The 22437-nt window shown below is 38.8% G+C and overlaps 1 protein-coding gene across 3 annotated transcripts in view; it reads left to right on the top strand.

Annotated features, from left to right (window-relative positions):
* The window catches only part of LOC126203751 (NADH-ubiquinone oxidoreductase 49 kDa subunit-like), a 201212-nt gene that overhangs the window by 100665 nt on the left and 78110 nt on the right, over window positions 1-22437 (top strand). For all 3 annotated transcript variants that reach the window (XM_049938119.1, XM_049938118.1, XM_049938120.1), the window contains one exon: window positions 4202-4403. In XM_049938119.1, coding sequence (XP_049794076.1) covers window positions 4202-4403 — 202 coding nt within the window. The remainder of the gene's footprint in view (window positions 1-4201; window positions 4404-22437) is intronic.

The following is a 22437-nucleotide window of genomic DNA, read 5'->3' as shown; positions in this document are numbered from 1 at the left end:
TTTTTCAAAACTGGGCAATATCAAAACTGGTCTGATGTCAGTGCTCACTTTAAAATATTGAATGCCTGGTAGACAATTCAAATTTTGCTCCTTTGCAAAACAAACAGTTCAGAGGTCCAGCAGTTTCAACAAAGCTCTTTATAAACTGACAATAATAATTACAAAGACTGATGAAACTGCCTTCAGTGGCAAAAAAATCTGAACTACTGAGACCAAGTGTGGATCTATTCTCACACCTCCCTTGCTAATTATATACCCAAGATAATTTACTTCTGTTGCTGCAAAATGACATTTATCAATGATTAGCATTAGTTGTGCTGTTCTCAGTCTTTTGAACACCTCCTCCAACCATCTTACATGCTCTTCCATGACCTTAGAAAACAGTTTTATGTCATCCAGATAGATCAAACGTTGTTTTGTTTCAGTCTCCTAAGTACACTATCCAATAATCTCTGAAAGGTGGCGGGTGCATTCTTGAGACCAGAGAAGTTATCTTTGGCCAAGCCTCTGGCCTGCTTTTATGTGAAGATATCCACTCTGTAAATCCAATGTGGAGAAATAGTTACACTGACCCAAGTTGTCGATAGTTTCTGTTATGTTTGGTATCAGATGTGCATTGGTGATCATTCGTGAATTGAGGTATTGGTAGTCACAGCAAAACCTGTATTTTTTAGTGTCATCTGGTGACTTTATGGGATCCAAATTATGAATGCCCCCCCCCCCCCCCCCCCCAGGGACTAACACCATACTCAATAATACTGTCAACTATATGCTGGTCAATAAATTCTTCCATTATCAGTTGCATACACTTTGGAACCTGATATGGGTTCTCGTATAGTGGAGCATTATTCCCTGTTGGTATTCTGTGTTGTGTATGTGGCATTGCTGGTAACAGACAACTCAGATTAAACAAATCCATGAACTGCAGTAACAGAGCTACCATTGCTTCTCTACCATTTCCCTGTAAATGTCTCACTTTCTCACGTAATGCAGATGCACTGATGTTTGCTTGCAGCAGAGATCATCACTTGATCTGTCCATGTCATCTTCCTCTGAAACATCCTAATTAACAATTAGTTAACTCTTTGGCAGACTCACTTTGACCCTGCCAAAATTATCAAGACTGACCGGAACCATAAAATCTCCATCCATGTCACTGACGCATACTGTAGTCCTGTGTACAAAACAGTGTGACTTCTCCCGTTTTTCATTAGTTTCCAATGGCTCCACAACATGTAATAAATCCTTATGTAGGTGCATATCTATGCTCACCCAGATCCACTACCCTTTACACCGCAGTATTGTATCACATGAACTGATGTTTAGTGTCTGTGTCCATGGTTTGGTTTATTGGGTACCACCTTCATGATTGGTGAACCTTGTGACAGTGTAACACTTGTAGCTGTTGCCCGTAGTGGAAACAGTGCCCCTCCCCCTCCCCCAGTTCAATTGTACACTGCAAAAGATCAATTTTTGCATGATGTTTAATAAGAAAGTTGGGCACCAAGATCACACAATACCCCTCACCAACATGTAGCAATACTTTTACATGCTCTCAAAAACAGTTATTTCCCACATTAAAACTGAACTTCAAGTCATTATTACCTACTCCACATGACTACAGACACATGAGCACCTGTGCCCACCAGAAATTTATGTTGCCCACCATTTACTTTGCCTAGGAAGCAACACTCCAGCTCTGCATATGCTTCTGTAGTCTTGTGTTCTACCAGGAATGCTGTCTGATGGATGAGGCATTCCATTCCCATTTAATGGCCAAGTATTAGGACGTTGCTCATTCTGTGCTTTCTTCTGACAATCACACACTATATGGCCCACTTCCTCTCATTCATAACATTCAGGCTGATGTGGCCTGTGTGAGTTCAGTTTCCAAATTCTGTCAGAGAAGGACTTCATTGATTTGCTGTGCTTCTGTGATACTCCATTAAGTTTTTCCGTAAAGAACCTCACACTGCTTGTTTTCGATATTGCAGTATTAGACAAGAGATGACTTTGGATGAAATTTATAATGAATCAAATGTTAACATAAAATTTAATCTATTCCATGATAATTTCATATCCTTATTTGAAAGTAGCTTTCCACATATGCTAATCAAAAGGGCACTAAACAGGTATATAAAAAAACCATTGATCACTAGAGGGATTAAAGTAGCTTGTGAAAGGAAAAGGTAAATTATCTGTTGGCAAGAACAAGTAGAGAGCCTGTGGTAGTTGCACATTACAAAAAAACTCAAAATTACCAAGAAAGGTTAGTAAAATATCAAGGAAATGCACATAATGTCAAAAATCAATAATTCTGACAACAGACTTAAGGCTATGAGGAATGTAGTGAAACAAGAGACAGGACAAGCAGCCACAGAACAGGATAACATCACTATTGAACTGAATGGAAGGGCTATAAATCATGAATCACAGCTAGCAAATAATTTAATAATCATTTCTTAAATATAGTAGAAAGCTTAGGGACAACCAGTTCAAGAGAAAAATCATTGTAGTATGTTGAAAAAGTAATCTCATAAAATTCAGCCATATGGATGTATCATCAACTTCTTCTTCTGAAATTAAGAAAATTATACATTCTCTCAGAAACAAAAGCTCATCTGGTTTTCATGGTGTTTCCAGTAAGTACTAAAGATTTGTTCTCACATAATAAGCCTAGCCTTATCTGAAATTTATAATGCATCTCTAATTCAAGGCAGTTTCCAAGAGAGACTGAAAAATGCCATTGTTGAACCCCTGTTGAAGAAAGGTGATAAGAGAAATGTCAACAACTACCAACCTCTTTCACTGCTGGCATCATTTTCCAAAGTTTTCAAGAAGGTGATGTATTTTAAAATAGTATCTCACCTTAACAACAATATTATCTGCAATAAATCACAATTTGGATTTCAGAATTCTGAGAACACCATTTACTTGTTTACTCACCAAATTTTACAAACAAACATTAAGTAATAAACATTGACAGTTTGATATTTTCTGCAACCTATGTAAGGCATTTGACTGTGTGAATCACAGTATTCTCCTAGATATATTGAAGTTTTAAGGGATTGATGGTACAGCCAACCTGTGGATAATGTCATATCCAACCAAAAGAATGCAGAATGTTGTATTTAGTAATTCAGCCAAAATGCCTTATCTGCCTTTGAGCATGAAGTGTATACCAGATATTGTTTGCATTTATTATTGAGAACAATGTGCAATGTTGACAGTGAGCATAAATTATATCATTACAGTACTGTTGTTACAGATGGCAGCTGTAACCTAAGAGAATGTGATGCTGACGACAATAGTAAGAAAGGGATAGATTGCTACTCATCATAAAATGACCCACTGAATTGCAGGTAGGCACATTTAGCTTTCTGCAAAAGCCAGATTCAGAAAAGGAAACACAAACACACATTCACACAAGCAAGCATGCAAGCAAGGCATTCTGATCGCAGCTGTCAGAAATGGCACTCATGTGTGCTTGCTTCTGTGAATGTGTGTGTTTTCTTTTCTGCAGAAGGCTTTGGCCAAAAGCTAAATATGTAACAATCTTTTTGTTGTCCCTGCTTGCAACTTGAGTAGCAGTCCATCCTTTTCCTAATATTGTTGATATACCAACCTGGAGTTTCCATAGAATGCATTGCTGAGAGGTGTTTGAAATTTGAACAGTAAAAATACATATTAAAAAGTTATACTGTGACAGGTTCATTTCTTTTCTAAAAGTGGTTATTGAAACAGTAGTAGTCAATGAAGCAATTGCTAGCTACAACATGTACATACACCAGTAGGCTGTTTTAAATTTCTTTATCTAAGTGTTTAAAATTGTATGTTAATTTGGTCAAAAATAGATGATAGTTCCACCAAAAATAGCTGCTAATTTTGCCAAAAAATGCTACATTTTATGTTTCTGTCAGTAATCTATGCCACAAATTCCTATCAGTCTACTTTTACAATTTTTGCTCTCTACTACTCCTTCTACTGCCAAGTGTTTCAGAGAGTTGTAAATGTTATTCCACAAACTTGTCTATTTTAACAACAACAAATTTTTAAATTGCAAAAGGGGTATTGTTCCATAGAATCTTCCATCTCACCTGCTGAATAGTTCAATGCTAAGTCAACTGCTTCCAAGATCTTAATATTTATGGAATTAATTATATAAGAAATCATTTTTAAAAGCACTGCTTTCCTCTTACAGACTGTGATGCGAGCAGATCCTCATATTGGTTTATTACACCGTGGAACTGAGAAATTAATTGAATACAAGACATACATGCAGGCCTTACCATACTTTGATCGACTAGACTATGTTTCAATGATGTGCAATGAGCAATGTTACGCTTTAGCTGTGGAGAAGCTGTTGAATATTGAAGTACCAAAGAGAGCTAAATACATAAGAGGTTTGTAACTGGCAAAACCTTCAGCTTAACTTGTTATTTGTGTGCATACAAAAAGATACTATCCTCACAAGCTGTGGAACAAATGTATGAAAGTGAGAACATAAGCTATGTGAAGAGTGAATTGTATTTTAACACTGTAAAGAAGCAGCTCGCCACTGATCTTAAAGATATAAGATGTGTTTTTTTATGTAAGTACCATTTTGAAACCAAAATAAAACAAGTAGTCTTTTCTTAGTACTTTTATCAATATAATAGAGGGAAACATTCCACGTGGGAAAAATATATCTAAAAACAAAGATGATGTGACTTACCGAACGAAAGCGCTGGCAGGTCGATAGACACACAAACAAACACAAACACACACACAAAATTCAAGCTTTCGCAACAAACTGTTGCCTCATCAGGAAAGAGGGAAGGAGAGGGAAAGACGAAAGGATGTGGGTTTTAAGGGAGAGGGTAAGGAGTAATTCCAATCCCGGGAGCGCTCCCGGGATTGGAATGACTCCTTACCCTCTCCCTTAAAACCCACATCCTTTCGTCTTTCCCTCTCCTTCCCTCTTTCCTGATGAGGCAACAGTTTGTTGCGAAAGCTTGAATTTTGTGTGTGTTTGTGTTTGTTTGTGTGTCTATCGACCTGCCAGCGCTTTCGTTCGGTATGTCACATCATCTTTGTTTTTAGATATATTTTCTTAGTACTTTTATTTTTATATGAAAACATGTACTTTGATCTACTTTTCTACATAATTCCCACCAATATTTGGTATGTTTACATTTGTTTGTGAGTATTTGATATGCTTCCTCCAATTGAAACTCCTGTTGACTGTGAAATATGCCCTATGATTTATTTTCTTAGTGCTAAAGGTGTGAAAGTGGCTGAAATTACCATCAGATCAGTGAAGTGTATGGAGAAAACATTATGAGTAATGGGATGGCATGGAAACAGATGAGAGCTTTTAAAAATCTACGTATGAATGTGCATGATGAGGAATGAAGAATATGACCTTCAGTCATTTCCGACAATTTGGTGCAGAAAGTTGTTGAAAACGTGAGAGAGAACAGACAATTTATGATTTTGACATTACGTGATGAGTTTCGTCAAGTGTCAGCAAGTGTGCTTTAGGCAGTTGTTGCCTAATCACAGACGACAGTTCAATCCCGCATCTGGCCTTCCTGATTTAGGTTTTCCGTGATTTCCCTAAATCGCTCCAGGCAAATGCCGGGCTGGTTCCTTTGAAAGGGCACGGCCGACTTCCTTCCTCTTTCTTCCCTAATCTGATGAGACCGATGACCTCACTGTCTGGTCTCCTCCCCCAAAAAGCCAAGCCTAATCACACAGAAGATTTCTATGAGGATGGTATGCAAAAGCTGGTTGCGTGATATGATAACTGCCTTAATATTGGTGGGAATTATGTAAAAAGTAGATTAAGTGCAGACTTTCACATAAAAATAAAATTGCTAAGAAAAATATTCTGGTTTTATTTGTATTTCAAAATGGCACTTACTTAAAAAAAGACACCTTGTTTTCACAAATAGAGCATTCAAGATAGAGATCTAGATCATGATTGAGATAGCTCATAATAAGTAGCTAAATCTGGAAAATACAGATGTCTCCTTCTGAGAACTTAGATGTACAGGGATTTATAGTATGAATGCCTGGAGATGATGTGAATGACTAAGATGTTGATAAACATCATCTAAGTGACTCAATTTCTGGCAAAACACTTTGATTGTATCTTGGTGTGGACAGTTTTTACAGTTATGTATACTAAACCAGTCTGAACTTGGAGGAAAGACTGGACCACACTGCTTGGTGATTTAGATGTATTTGTGTAGCAGCAAAACTCCTTCCCATGGTGGGTTCAGTAATTTCAGTGTTTGAGCTCATACTTCAGTATTTACTGCAATACACAACTCTGCATACAAATACTTGCAATCAACACATTAAAATTGATACTTGCAATGTTGGCACAAGCATTTGTCTGATACTGGAGATCTGCTACCCAATAACTGCTGCTTCACATCCTATCTTGCATTAATTCCAAGTTAATGGCAACTACTTGTGTATGTTTAAATAAATGTTTAGATAAGCTTTGGTGGATCACTGATTGTTGGTTGTTGTTTTACTCACCAGTCTTATGGGTGGTATGATGCTGTTCTCTATTATGAAATTTTCATCATTTCAGAGCACTCTCTCGGTAATTTAAAAACCATTTACTTTGTGGTGATTTCCATGTAGGTTTTCTTTATAGGGTCTACATATACTACTAACTGCTAAAAACTTAAAAACAGTCCTAAGTTTTTCTACACAAATGCCTCAAGATGCTAATAGACACAAATTATACATATACACAAATGAATTTGTTAGTTATTTTACACTTGCTGTGTGTGTGTGTGTGTGTGTGTGTGTGTGTGTGTGTGTGTGTGATGTATACCTTCCATGAATCATGGTCTTTGCCAGGGTAGGATGACTTCCATGTGCAAGTGATACAGATAGTGTACTATAGATGCAACCATAATAGAGGTGATTTGTGGAGAGAGCTGCCAGATTTGTGATTGCTGAAGATGGTCAATAGCCTTTGAGTAGCTGAAGGGGTAACAGTCTGGATGATTGACTGATCTGGCCTTGTATCACTAGCCAACATGGGTTTGTTATGTTGGTATGGTGAATAGTTGAAAGGATGGTGAAAGTACAGCTGTTATTTTTCCTGAGGCCATGCAGCTGTACTGTATGGATTGATGATGATGGCATTCTCTCATTTAAAATACTTCAGAGATAAACAGTCTGCCATTCAGATCTCTGGGTGAGGACACTCAGGAAGATTTCATCACTAGCAGAAAAAAACTTGTTTTCTAGAGGTCAGAATGTGGAATGTTAGCTCCCATCATTGGGTAAGTAAGTTAGAGAATTTAAAAAAAAAAAAAAAAAAAAAAAAAAAAAAAAAAAAAAAAAAAAAAAAAAAAGGAAATGGATAGGTTCTTGTTGGATATAATGGAAATTAGTGAAGAGTGGTGATAGGAAGAACAGAACTTCTGGGCAAGTGAGTGCAGGGTTATAAATATAAAATCAAATAGAGGCAATGCAGGAGTAGGTCTAATAATGAGTAAGGAAATAGGAATGTAGGTAAACTACTATGAACAGTATGGTAAATGAATTGTAGTAGCCAAGATAGATGTGATACCCATGACACTAGTACAAATTTATGTTCCTACTAGTTCTACAGATGATGAGGTGGAAAAAATGTGCGAGGGATTAAAAAAAATTATTCAGATAGTTAAAGCAGATGAAAATTTAGTTATGATGGGATACTGTCATTTGACAGTGGGAAAAAGAATGGAAGGAAAAATGGTAGGGAGAATGGGGACTGGGGGAAAGGAATGGGAGGGGGAAGCCATTTAGTAGAATTTTGTACACAACATACTTTAATTGCAAACACTTGGCATAAGAATGTATTTTCACACTGCAGTGAAGTGCGCACTGATTTGAAACTTCGTGGCATATTAAAACTTTGTGCCAGACTGGGACTCGAACCTGGACAGGCATAGGTCCCAGTTTCCAGTTCCAGTCTGGCACACAGGTTTAATCAGCCGAGGATACTTGGTTTAAGAATAAGGGAAAGAGGGTTGTATAATCAGAAGAAGCCTGGAGACAATGGAAAGCATCAGATAAATTATATAACAGTGGGACAAAGATTTTGCAAAGTGGTTTAAACTGCATAATGTTTCTAGAGGCAATTGTATCACATCAAAATTGTCAATCATGAGACAAGTATGAACTTGTGATTGAGAATGTTGATGTGACACAATGTATCTAATGAGCAATTTTAAATAATTGACATAACACTATCTTTAATAATGACAGAAAATCGAAATGTGGAAGGTGTTTTTGGAAATAAAAAAGTGTGCTGAAAACATAACAAAAGTTACTAAAGTGCATCCAAATGGCCACTTTGTCTCACTGCATTTTCATTCAAATTGCATAATGCATTGGTTATTAACCGCAGTTTAAACTGAAGAAATTGCAGAAAGGTAGGAAATTAAGAAGGTGGGACCTGAATAAATTTCAAAAGGAGCATTAGGGAACAATTGACTGAAGCAGGAGAAAGGAATAGAATAGAAGGTGAATGTGTCTCTTTGAGAGATGAAGTAGTGAAGGCAGGAGAGGATCAAGTATGCAAAAAGACAAGATCCAGTAGAAATCCTTGAATAACAAACAAGATATTGAAATTAACTGAGAGAAGGCGAAAGTAACAAAATGAAGCAGGCAAAAGGGAATGGAGATGTCTAAAAAATAATTCAGATTATCTATTCAGATTCTTTATTAGCCATTAACTACATGTGGCAGAATGGGATTTATGTTGATATTTAATAGTAGTCACTATATTTATTACTGTTCAAATTACATGTACAAGTAATGTATTCTATATTAACCAGTTTACAGAAATGTAGTCATAATCTGAAAACTCAATTTCTACACTAATACAATATTTTACACACTACAAGATGCACGTTTTTCTTTGAAAAATTTCCTCCAAAATTCAGGTGCATCTTATACTCAAAATTAATATAAAAAGTCCAGTGTTTGATTTAAAAAGCCCAACATAATATGGCAAATTGTTAATTGCAAAAATGAAGAAGAAAGACAGAGCCCTGAGGTACACCACATTTGACTTTCTTCAAGGAAGAATACCTATTTTGAATTGATAGAAATTGCCTCTTGTTATCTAGATAAGAATTAATTATTGCTAATGTTGTATTATTTATCTCATAATACTGTAGCTTGGCTAGTAAGACGTCAAAGGAGATGCAGTCACACACCTTAGTTAAACAGCATAACTCCAGAGAGACTGTATTCTCTATTTCAAATGCAGTTAATGTCTGATTAACAGTTTCAAGGACTGCAGAAGCGGTATTTTTTCCTTGCCAAAAATCAAGCTGTCTACTGCAAAGAAGGTTATATTTTTCAAAGTAGTTACTAAGCTGTCTGTGAGAAATTACTTCAAATATTTTGGAAAAAAACTGTGACAATAGACATGAATTTGCTGGAAATTAAAAATGGGAAAGCAAGTGTGGGTGAAGGACAAATACAAGGCTGCAGAAGCAGGCTTAATGAGGTGAAAGATAGATGCTGCCTACAGAAAAATTAAAGAGACATTCAGAGAAAGGAGTAGCTGCCAGATGAATATCAAAATCTCAGTCTGCAACCCAGAGTAAACAAAGAAGGGAAAGCTGAAATGCAGAGGGAATATGTAGAAGTGATGGATACAAGAAATGAACTTCAAAACAGTATCATAAAGAAGATGTTGGTGAAGATGAGATGGAATATATGATGTTGCAAGAAGATTTTGACACAGCACTGAAAGACCTCGAGTTGAAACATTACCTGGAGCAGCCACAATTCCCTTAGAATTATTGAGATTGTTGAGAGCACCAGCTGTGACAGAACCTTTGCACCTGGTGTGTAAGATATATGAGACTGGTGATACTCTCAGACTTGAAGAAGAATGTAATACTTTCACTTTCAAAGAAGGCTGGTACTGACAGGAGTTAATGTTGGCAAACCATCAGCTTAATAAATCATGGATGCAAAATTATAACATGAATCATTTATGGAAAAATAGGAAACCAAACCAGTCTGCAGTTATAAGGGTAGGAGGACATGTGAGGGAAGCAATAATTGAGAAGGGGGTGAGACAGGGTTACAGTCTGTCATTGATGTTATTCAATCTATAAATTAAGCAAGCACTAGAGGAAACAAAGGAGAAATTTGGGAAAGAATTAAATTTCAGTTGGAAGGAATAAAAACTGAGGTTTCCATGTGACATTTAATTCAGTCAGAAGTGACAAAATTTAGCTAATTAGTTTCATGTTCCATGGATCTTTTGTATGATTAATCGTAATGGTGTGGAATGAGTCATTTCACATTCATATTACACATTCATCTGTAAATATGACTACGTGCTGATCATCGTTTTTTTGTTTTATTACTGTTGTGAGTTTATAATTTCTGTCATCATGTTTTATACATTACAGAATTAGAAATTATTCTACAGAAGAGAAGGATTTTTGAAGGAGAAACGTTTTCAGTTTCTTTTCAAATTCTACTGTGCTATGTATTGAATAAGTGATCAAAAAATTTGGTGGCAGCATTGTGCTCCCTTTTCTGTGCTAAAGACAACCTTAATGAGGAGTAATGAAAATATTTTTTTCTGGCACTCTTAATTATGTACGTCATTGCTCCTTTTGAACAGCAGTGGATTATTTACAACAAACTTCATGAGGGAATAAATATACTGCAAAGCAGTATTTAAAATGTCTAACTCCTTAAATGTGCGTCTAAAAAATGACTGTCGGAAACCTCAACATATTATTCTCACAGCACATTTTTGAGCAATGAACATTTTCTTTCTTAAAGTTGACTTACCTCAGAACATTATTCCATATGACAAATTCCATATAACATAACTGTACGAGTTTTTTCCTATTAGAGTCTCATCAATATAGAAGCCTAAAAATTTTGAATATTCTGCCCTAGTTATTATTTCCTCACCATGTGTTATACTTATCAATGGTGAAGAACCTCTAGATGAGTAGAACAGAATATGTTGTGTGTTTGTTTCTTCTGTACTATTTCTGCTGTATGTATGTTTGGACTGATTACAATACTTGCATCACCTGCAAAAATAACTAACTCCGCATGTTGTATGTTAGACAGAAACTTCATTATACACGTGAGAAACAACAGTGGACTTAATGTTGACCCTTGTAGAACCCCACAAGTGATTTCTCCCATCAGAAGACTCTACCTTAGTTACATTGGTTGAATTATAAAGTTTAACTTTCTGCATTCTTTTAGTTAGGTATGACTTTATCCATTGATTTCAGTACCATAAAAAAAAAAGTTTACCTGGGAGAATAGACTTGGAAGAGGGATTGAACAGAGTGGTTAGCATATTGAAAAGAGGTTATATTATGAACATCACCAAAAGTACAACTAGGGTAATGGAATCTAGTTGTTTTCATTAATTTATTTTGATCCAGCATCAACTGATTACAAAAAAAGTATTTATTGTTCCAGTCTTCTGGATAAATCAGAGCCTTACTTAATAGAGTTAGATACTATTGCCTGGCATTGTTATCTACACAACTTTTTCTAAATTTAGTTGAGAGAACAATATTATATATATGTGGACTATAAATAAAAACAATTTGCAATTGCAGTACATAGATCAAGGAATTTACAGTTTGTGACACAGTATTCAGATCTGAGATTCAAATATTTACAGTTTGTGACACAGTCTAAGATCTGAAATTCATATACTTTTAGATGGATGCTCTCCCATCATAAGAGTATACTAAATCTAGAAGCTCATCTATTGAATATACAGAATTTTTAGGAACCATAATTTTAATTTCCTTTTTAGTTCTGTAATGGGCATTTTGGAGATATTAGGATGGAAGAAATTCTGTAGTTTTACGCCTGCATAGTGAGGGCTTTTCTCTTAAGTTTTATTCTATGAGAGATGTTGTGGGGTTACTCTCTATCTCTAGTGTTGTGATCATGTACTTCTTTATTAAGTGTTTTGTTACTGTTTACTGCCATAATGATTATTACATACAAATTATGAACAGTTAGTATTTTAAATTCATTTAACAAATTTCTGTAGGACTCCCTGGCAAATTTCTTTCGCATAATTCTAAGTGCCTTCTTTTGTAGGATAAGTACACTTTTCATATTACCTTTACTGTTGGATCCCCAAAACTCTATCCCATAGCTTAAATGGGATTCAAATAGTGCAAAATATATTTGCCTCAGATTGGTAATATTACAGAAAGGTGTCAATTTCCTTAGGGCATATATGGTAGTAGATAGCTTTTTGAAAATATCATTTACATGATTAGACCAGTTTAACTCTGCATCAAGTGTAAGGCCAAGAAATTTGGTCAAGTATTCTTTCTTATTGTATTATTCACCCATTAAAATTTGGTTTTCATGAGTTTTTTGCCTCCCAAGATCAAATTCAATATAGACAGATTTATTTGTGTTTAAATGTAGTTTGTTTTTATGAAAATACTACAGCATTATGCCAGCTGCAGTAGTGGATTCCACTTGAAGCTGTGAATAGCTTGGGTTTCGGCATGTTAACATGGTATCATCTGCATATGAGATAGCTGTAGTGTGGTTTGTTATAGACGGAATATTGTTAACATAAATAATAAAAAGAAGTGGTCCTAATATTGACCCCTCTGGAATACCAAAATTTATCTCAGTGGTGTTTGATTTGTGTGCTCCCTCTGTAGTGCTATTAGACACAAACAGCTTCCTATTTGTCAAGTAGGGTCTAATCAAATTATGGGCTGTGCGTTGACAGCCATTGTTCCACAGTTTGTCCAGCAATATGGTCATATCAACACAGTCAAATGCTTTTGGTAAGTCTAGAAAGATGCCTCATACATGTTCTTTATTATCTATTGCTTGAGTGCCACCTTCGATTAAGTTGGATGCTGTTGTAATGGTGGATGACCCATTGACAAGCCCTTACTGCCCCTTAGAAATCACTTACTTTCTCAAAAATTTTGGATGTTATTGGAAGAACAGATATGGGTCAAAAGTTTACTACTAGATTTCTGTTTCCTTTTTTAAAAATAGGCACAACTCAAGCAATTTACAACTCATCAGGAAATAGACCATATTCCATATGAAAGTTGATAATTGCTGATAAAGGTGATGCAATTAAATGTATACATTTCTTAAGAGTGTCCAGACTAAGACCATCATATCCTGCTGCATGAGAATTCTTTAAGCTACTCACTATTTTAATTATTTCTTCTTCACTTGTTGGCATCAAAAATATACTTCCTGACACTGGTGTTCCTCTGAATTTGTATTTATGATTTTTAAGCTGATTGTTTTTGCTGGAGCCAACAGAAACAAAGTAGTTGAATTAATCAGGTGTTGATGAGGAAATTAGATTAGAAAATGGAACACTAAAAGTAGTAGATGAGTTTAACTATTTGGGCAGCCGAATATTGATGGTGGCTACAGTAGAGAGGACATAAAACACAGACTGCCTATAACTAGGAAATCACTTCTGAAAAGAGTAATTTGTTGACAATAAATATAAATTTAAATGTTACAAAGTCTTTTCTTAAGGATAATTATTTGGAGTGTGCCTTGTGCAATAATGAAATGTGGATGATAACAGTTCAAACAAAAAGAGAATAGAAGCTTTTGAAATGTGGTGTGGCAGAGAATAATGAAGATTAGATGGGTAGATCAATAGCAACATCAGCATGTGCATGTATAATTCAGAAACCACCATAATAAATAGTGAGACTACTTAATAGTGAAACACAAAAACCCTACAGAGATACTTGAAGTAGTGCTGGCAGGAGTTTAACATATACCATGACATATTTCCAGTTAATTTTTAAAAATAAATAAATATAAAGCTCAACATTGTTCACAAGCTATTCCTAACTGTGAGCCTTTCTGTATCAACTGTTGTTTATCATCATCATCATCATCATCAACAACAACAACAAATACAACTCTGTATGGTATACACATCAACACTATATAACCAGCCACAGTACAACATACGACACACAAGGCCGCTGCCCCCCCCCCCCCCCCCCCTCCCTTGTACTTTTGTTTTTAATATTCCATGGACAATGGTGATTGATGGTCAAAAACAAAATTTATTATATACATTTCCAGAGATTTTGATATTTTAATATACATTTTGAGCTGTCACTTAGGACTTGATTTCAAATTGATATCTCACATAATCTTAACACAAAACTCAAACTAAACAGTAGTTACAACTGTATGAAATTACATACTTCTTGAAGAATAAAATTTTTGAAAATAAATTGTTGGAGCCTGTTTTTTATTATTGTGGTTAACAGTCTGCAGTATTTATTGATGTTGACTTGACTGGTACTATAGAGCTGTTTAAACTTAACATTGTCTTCATTCATGCTGGGAACTTGAATGAAAACAACAACTGTTAAATTTAAATGGCACTGTAAGACTAGCTGAACAACTGGGAAGCTCAGATCACATTTACAGTATTAGTTGAATCCTTTGACAATACTGACTGGATTACATTCTTTGAAATTCTGAATATAGCTACCAAGCTACAACAGAAGTTTGTCAAAACACAGCCTGTGGAAACACTTAACTATATACCATACACAGTGATGCTGCAACCCTTCACTGGGAAAGAACTAAGCTGTGTTGTGTCAACCTAAAAAATAATATCTCAGCAGATATAGATGAAGTGCATGTGTACTTGTTGAAGGACTACATAGTTGGTATCATAGGTCCTTCAATGAACATCATAAATGAATCTTTCAATGCAGGTTGCTTCCCAAAGGCACTAAATACTGCAAAAGGTTTGCGTCTATACAGGGTGAACATTAGTAAAATCAACAAACTGCAGAGATGGATTCCTGACTGGGAATGGAGAAAAAAAGATTCTGTGAACATGTGTCGAGAAATGGACGGTGTGTGTGCAATGACAACAAACTGTCCCAGAACACAGTACACAGCTGCATCACATCCACATCACAACATGTGTTCAAAGTAGCCTCCACTGGATTGCAGGTGATTGGGTTAGTAGCAGCTGTCATGCGGGATACACCTAATTGTACTGTGACTTACACCATGTCAGCAGGCCACTTGCCAGGAGCTTATACCAGGGTTCGTCTCAATGTCCTGTAGAACCTGGTCCTCCAAATCTGATGTATGCACAGCCCACTGCCTCGCTGCATGTTTGTCTCTCTGAAAGAGCCCATGAGCACACAAACACACAGAAAGGGCTTGAAATTTTGTGTGATGTGGTTTGTGTCTTTGAAGATACTTGTTTTGGTATAGCTGCACTGCCTTTGACCATTTCCATCTGCGTTGCTATATTCAAATACCATTTCAGTTTGTTCCTGACATGAATATCAGACCATTCTGCTGCTTACAGTATGCTGTACCAATCACACAGCCTGCAACACACAAGGAACACCTGCCACATGGTCAGAAGAATTGTCATTTGTCAGTGCCATCTGTTGTGGCAACGATGCATTTCTGGACACATGTTCATAGGACCTTTTTTCCTCCAGTTCACATCAGGAGTCTGTCCCTGCAGTTTGTCAGTTTTATTAATGTTCACCATGTATAAGAAAGGTGACCAAGAAAATTTACAAAATTAGGTGTCCATCTCTTTACACTCATTGTTTTTGAAAGTAATAGAAACATAATGGAAAATACAGTCAAGGATTACTTAACAAAGCACAGTCTTCTGCATAAAGAACAGTTTAGTTTCAGGTCTTGTAAAAGCACAGGATCAGCAATGGCTCTATTTACAAATATTTTAGAACCACTAGACAAAGATCATAAAACACACTTTTACCTTGAATTTACCAAAACATTTGGTACAGTCGACCACACAATTCTGCTGAATAAACTGGATGCCATTGGAATAAGGGGGTTAGCAAATGAATGGTTTCATTCTTGCCTGAAAAACAGAGGGCTGCGGGTGAGGTCTCTTAAACGCACTCCAATCATACCATAAAACACCCTTCTTATTTATTTATGTATTTCATTCGTATTCTGTAGACCCATTAGCGATAAATTGCTTGGACGTAGAACGTGTCATTTACATAGATGTGAGACATTTGTTTATAATAGTAGGTTGTACAATGAATAATATATTACATAGAAAAAATGTTTATAAGAATTGTTTTTTTGTAAAAGTTACAAATTACATTGAACAGACTTACAATAGATCAAAATCAATCCACATATTCTCATACATAAATTCGTCCAGTGAGTAAATTGTTTTACTTAGAAGATACTGTTTAAGTTGATCTTTAAAAATATGTGGATCAGTAACTGACATTTTTATTGCCTGAGGGAGAGCATTAAATATTTTTATGCAAGAGTAGTGTACTCCTTTTTGCACCATACTTAGATTCTTTTGCTCAAGATGTAGATCATTTTTTACCCTAGTGTCATAGTTATGATACATGCTGTTCATTTCAAAAAGGGAATGGTTTTTACACATGAAACACATGAGAGAGAAAATGTACTGAGATACTGTTGTGAATATTCTCAGTTCTTGGAAGAGTTTTCTGCAGGAATGTCTGTAATTGGCACCACACAGAATCCTATTGACTCTTTTCTGGGCTATGAGGATTTTGTTTGCCTTTGGCTGGTTTCCCCAGAATATAATTCCATAGGCCATCAGGGCATGAAAATGACCAAAATAGGTAGCTTTCAAAGTATTTAAGTCACTGAAGGAAGCAATGGCACGAATAGCGTAAATTGCTGAGCTTAGTTTTTTATATAGATAAGGAATGTGTAAGGACCAGTTTAGATTGCTATTAACAAATAGACCCAGGAACTTTGTTGACTCCACTCTTGCTAAATTCCCATCATTGTATTTAACTTTAATCTCCCCTTCGACATTTTGGCTTGTATGGAATTGAATCAATTGAGTTTTTTCAAAATTTAGTGATAATCCATTAGAGGTAAACCAGTTAAAGGTCTCCTGAAAAATTTCATTTACAGTGATTTCAAGATTAGTATTTGTTGAATTGTCTACCAGAATCGTCGTGTCATCGGCAAACAAAGTAAATTTTATCTTAGCCATTGTACACATTGGAAGGTCATTTATGAAAATAAGGAAAAGTAGAGGACCCAGAATAGAGCCCTGTGCGACTCCACAGTTTATTGTGCCCCAAGAAGAGGACACTGGTTCCCCATTAGTGTCATTTACCATGACTTTTTGTTACTGGTCCTTTAAATAGGAGGCAAGCCACATCCCTGCTTCTCCAGTTAACCCATAAAATTCTGCCTTTCTTTGAGAAATCTCATGGTTCACACAAGGTCACAAAAAATTCCAGTTCGAGACATTTTATTATTGATTGATTCAAGAATTGCATTGGTGAAAGAATATATTGCATCTTCTGTTGAGATGTTTTTCTGGAAACCGAATTGACTTTTATTGAGAATATTGTATTTACTAAGATGTTCAAGAATCCTTTTGTGTACAAGTTTCTTGAGAATCTTGGAGAAACAAGTTAAGAGTGAAATAGTATGATAATTGGTTACTTCATTTCTGTCACCCTTCTTGTACAATGGTTTCGCCACTGCATATTTAAGTCTATGAGGGACAATTCCTAGTCTCAGTGATTCATTAAAGATGTGGCACAGGACTTCACAAATGAAAATGTGTGTGTGTTTCAACACTTTGATGGAAATACCATCAATACCAGTTGAGTTTTTGTTTTTCATGGTCCTTATTATCTTATTAATTTCCTCAACAGTGACAGGAAGCATGCTAATCTGGGGTGTTGCACTAAGTCCACTTCTTTGTAAAAGATTCAGAGCCTCATTTATAGAACCATTACACCCTATTTTATCTGCTGCAGTCAAAAAATGCTTGTTGAAAATTTTTGCAACATTTTCACCTTTATCAATGATATTCCCATTATGTCTAACTTCAATATCTTCTGCATCGTTTGAGTAACTACCAGTTTCTCTTTTAATAATACCCCAGATGGATTTTATTTTGTTGCCAGAATTATCTATTTCCGATTTGATTAACATACTTTTTGCCTATATCAGAACTTCATTTAATATCTTGCAGTACCTTTTATAATCAGCTCTTATTTCAGGATCATTAGTATTTCTGAGAGAAACATAAAGCAGTCTTTTAGTCCTACATGATGTTTTTATTCCTTTTGTGAGCCACTGTTTGCTGGTGTGGTGTAGAACGCCATAAATATCAATATTTGTTCAGCGTATAAGTGTGCTATCTTTGAGGAGAGGGCTTTGGGAGGATGTTGGCCGCCAACGGCAGTTAGCCTCCGGACTTGTATCTGTGTAGAAGCGAAGTGCTAATAAATTTGTATCTGAGAGAATTCTAGTTGTTTACCTACAACTACACTCCTGGAAATGGAAAAAAGAACACATTGACACCGGTGTGTCAGACCCACCATACTTGCTCCGGACACTGCGAGAGGGCTGTACAAGCAATGATCACACGCACGGCACAGCGGACACACCAGGAACCGCGGTGTTGGCCATCGAATGGCGCTAGCTGCGCAGCATTTGTGCACTGCCGCCGTCAGTGTCAGCCAGTTTGCCGTGGCATACGGAGCTCCATCGCAGTCTTTAACACTGGTAGCATGCCGCGACAGCGTGGACGTGAACCGTATGTGCAGTTGACGGACTTTGAGCGAGGGCGTATAGTGGGCATGCGGGAGGCCGGGTGGACGTACCGCCGAATTGCTCAACATGTGGGGCGTGAGGTCTCCACAGTACATCGATGTTGTCGCCAGTGGTCGGCGGAAGGTGCACGTGCCCGTCGACCTGGGACCGGACCGCAGCGACGCACAGATGCACGCCAAGACTGTAGGATCCTACGCAGTGCCGTAGGGGACCGCACCGCCACTTCCCAGCAAATTAGGGACACTGTTGCTCCTGGGGTATCGGCGAGGACCATTCGCAACCGTCTCCATGAAGCTGGGGTACGGTCCCGCACACCGTTAGGCCGTCTTCCGGTCACGCCCCAACATCGTGCAGCCCGCCTCCAGTGGTGTCGCGACAGGCGTGAATGGAGGGACGAATGGAGACGTGTCGTCTTCAGCGATGAGAGTCGCTTCTGCCTTGGTGCCAATGATGGTTGTATGCGTGTTTGGCGCCGTGCAGGTGAGCGCCACAATCAGGACTGCATACGACCGAGGCACACAGGGCCAACACCCGGCATCATGGTGTGGGGAGCGATCTCCTACACTGGCCGTACACCACTGGTGATCGTCGAGGGGACACTGAATAGTGCACGGTACATCCAAACCGTCATCGAACCCATCGTTCTACCATTCCTAGACCGGCAAGGGAACTTGCTGTTCCAACAGGACAATGCACGTCCGCATGTATCCCGTGCCACCCAACGTGCTCTAGAAGGTGTAAGTCAACTACCCTGGCCAGCAAGATCTCCGGATCTGTCCCCCATTGAGCATGTTTGGGACTGGATGAAGCGTCGTCTCACGCGGTCTGCACGTCCAGCACGAACGCTGGTCCAACTGAGGCGCCAGGTGGAAATGGCATGGCAAGCCGTTCCACAGGACTACATCCAGCATCTCTACGATCGTCTCCATGGGAGAATAGCAGCCTGCATTGCTGCGAAAGGTGGATATACACTGTACTAGTGCCGACATTGTGCATGCTCTGTTGCCTGTGTCTATGTGCCTGTGGTTCTGTCAGTGTGATCATTTGATGTATCTGACCCCAGGAATGTGTCAATAAAGTTTCCCCTTCCTGGGACAATGAATTCACGGTGTTCTTATTTCAATTTCCAGGAGTGTATATCCTATTCCCTCACTGGTGACCCTACTTTTTGTGTAATACGCGTCCGAGTTGCCGCCCGAAGGTTATTTACTCGCCTACCGCGTCGGGTTTCTTCACGATCGCGAGGGCTGTTGTTCAGCTTCAGACAATGTCCTTTCAGCACTCACCACTGCCCCAACTTCAGCAACATCTCTCCAGCACTCCTGCCATCATAGTGGACATGCCACAAGACTCTTTGGAATCCTTCACCCCGAACATGCAGTGGAATTCGAGTGCCGCCAGTTTCTTCCAACCGCCAACGGTCGCGGAATCTGGCTTTGTTAGCCTAGACCTTTCCATGTGTTGTTTGGAACATTCCTACTCCTGTGTCGAATGCACAATTCAATACAGTTTGTGGCATCAAGCGAAGTTTTGCTACTTTGGAAAATCCAGTAGTAAATTCAAACTCAAATCAGTTACCGCCACATGTGTATCCTTCCGCGCCGGCTAGTCAACAGGTGCTCAGTGCTCGCCAAACAGCAAATATCACACCGAGTGTGCATCCTAGCGGACATGTGTGGGATCCTTGTGTTGCTTCTAATCAAGTCAACAATTCTGTGCTGGACAGTAATTACCCGGACATCAACCAGCCCCACCACTCACGGTCGAGTGAATACAGTGTGCATAACGGACATTCACCAGCGTACTTAAGTACTTGTGGCTTCTCTCTGAGCTACCATGTCAATGAGAATGCACATTTTGACTATGATCCTCACACTGTTCGAGCGTCCGTCGCTTCTTAGCCGCCCCCCGGCGTCAAGTGAATTTCGCGATACCCGCATTACGGGACGCCAATAATTCGGACTCGCTGTCTTCTGCATGCTCTACTTCCATCCGAAGAAATAGGTGCACCTCTGCAATGACTGCAGTGCCGAATCTGCTGAAACTACCAGACTTCAAACCCGCTCATCCAGAGTGCTGGTTTAACCTGGTTGAGCAAACATTCAATGTCTGTGCTTTGGACGATGACGCACGCTTCGCCTGCCTCATGAACCATCTTCACGACTGCGTCGATTTCATTTACGATCTGGTCAAAGCCCCCCCCCCCCCTAGTAGGGAAGTATGCTGTGGCAAAACAGACGATACTGGAGCGCGCCTCGAAAACCAGGAGAGAAAATGTGCGACAGCTCATCTACGAAGAGTGTCTCGGCGACACGTCTCCGTCCCAGCTGTGGCGGTGCATCCATCTTCTTGTCGATGAGCAAGTTATGCCTGATGACACGCTCACAGAAATGTGGACAGAAAAGATGCCTTTGCCTGTCCAGACTGCAATCTCTGCGTATGAAGATAGGCCAGTAAATGAACGGTTATGCACCGCCGACAGAGCATACTCCTCCAGGCAACGTGAGCTCCATGCACTGCATTCTGAACATGACCGCACTAAGAAGCTTTCTGACACCACGCCCTTGTCTGGTGCTGCTAATAACAAGTTTGTTAAATAAGCCGCCGTGCCTGCACCTTCAACTCCCCGCAACAACAGTGCAGCGGCCTCTGTGGAAGACTCTGGGTCACATACTCCGTCACCTAGCAACTACCCACAGGAGCACAGGCCTGCCCAACCTTACTGTTTCTTCCACGCAAAATTTGGGGAGCAAGCTCGCAAATGCCAGTCACCGTGTTCTTACCCAAACTCCAACCGCAGGTAGGTTGCGGTGCCACCTCCTGCGATGTAAACAACAGGCACCATCCAACGTTGCATTCCGTTTCGGACAACAACAGTAAGTGTGGTCAAGTCTTTGTTCGCGATTTACAATTAGGTGTACGTTTTCTGGTAGACACTGGCACAGACTTCTCTTTGCTGCCGGTTCGCCTAGCAACCAATATAGTGCAACCACACAAAACAGTACTTCGTGCAGTGAACTTGTCTACCCTACAGTGTTCGGGTTCTACTCTGTATACAGTGAAACTTTCGCGCGAGTGCAAGCTGGAGTGGACGTTTTTAGTGTCAACAATTGAAAAACCTATTCTCGGAATTGATTTCCTCAAGCACTATTAGTTTTCACTAGATTTTGTGCAAAATACTGTGTTTTACCCCCCAATAAACAAACATATTCCTTTCGCTCAGCCGAGTGACAGTTTGGCTAACACCAAACATGTGTGCTGTGCTAAGAAGTGTTTAAACCTATCCTTGGAGCTGCAATCTAGGACAAACAAGTGGCTAGTGGAGTGCGCCAAGTCTTTGAAGTTGCGGATGGAATGTATGGAAATGCTGCTGCATCTCCGCAACATACACCACGAGTTGGCCTCCACACAACAACGCCTCGCGACACGACAAGCAGACGACTCGTCGGCTACAGACAAGGTCAGTCCGTGCCAATCTGGTGTTCCCGTGCCCGCGCACATTAACAACAATGTTTTGAACTCTGTAAACTGTGTCAGCACCCCCTTTTGTAATGACAGTGTATGTCTGAGTGCTCATGTTCCTTGCATTCCGAATGGACAATTAACCTCCCAAGCCCGTGGCAACGAAATACGGCAATCTGCTGTTCGGCCATGCCCACTCGTGCCTACAGCGCTCATAGCGGCACGGCCCGCTACCATGAATCGGTGTACCAACCTCGCCCACATGTGCAGCCTTTACGCAGCCTACGAGCGGTTGGCACACCTGTACTTCCGTGCCCTCAGTGCCACAGCTTTGCCCGTCTG

Source organism: Schistocerca nitens, chromosome 9, assembly GCF_023898315.1.
Source record: "Schistocerca nitens isolate TAMUIC-IGC-003100 chromosome 9, iqSchNite1.1, whole genome shotgun sequence".
Classification (NCBI taxonomy): Eukaryota; Metazoa; Arthropoda; class Insecta; order Orthoptera; family Acrididae; genus Schistocerca; species Schistocerca nitens.
The sequence above is the reverse complement of the archived record's forward strand: the minus strand, read 5'-3'. Positions and strand labels throughout refer to the sequence as shown.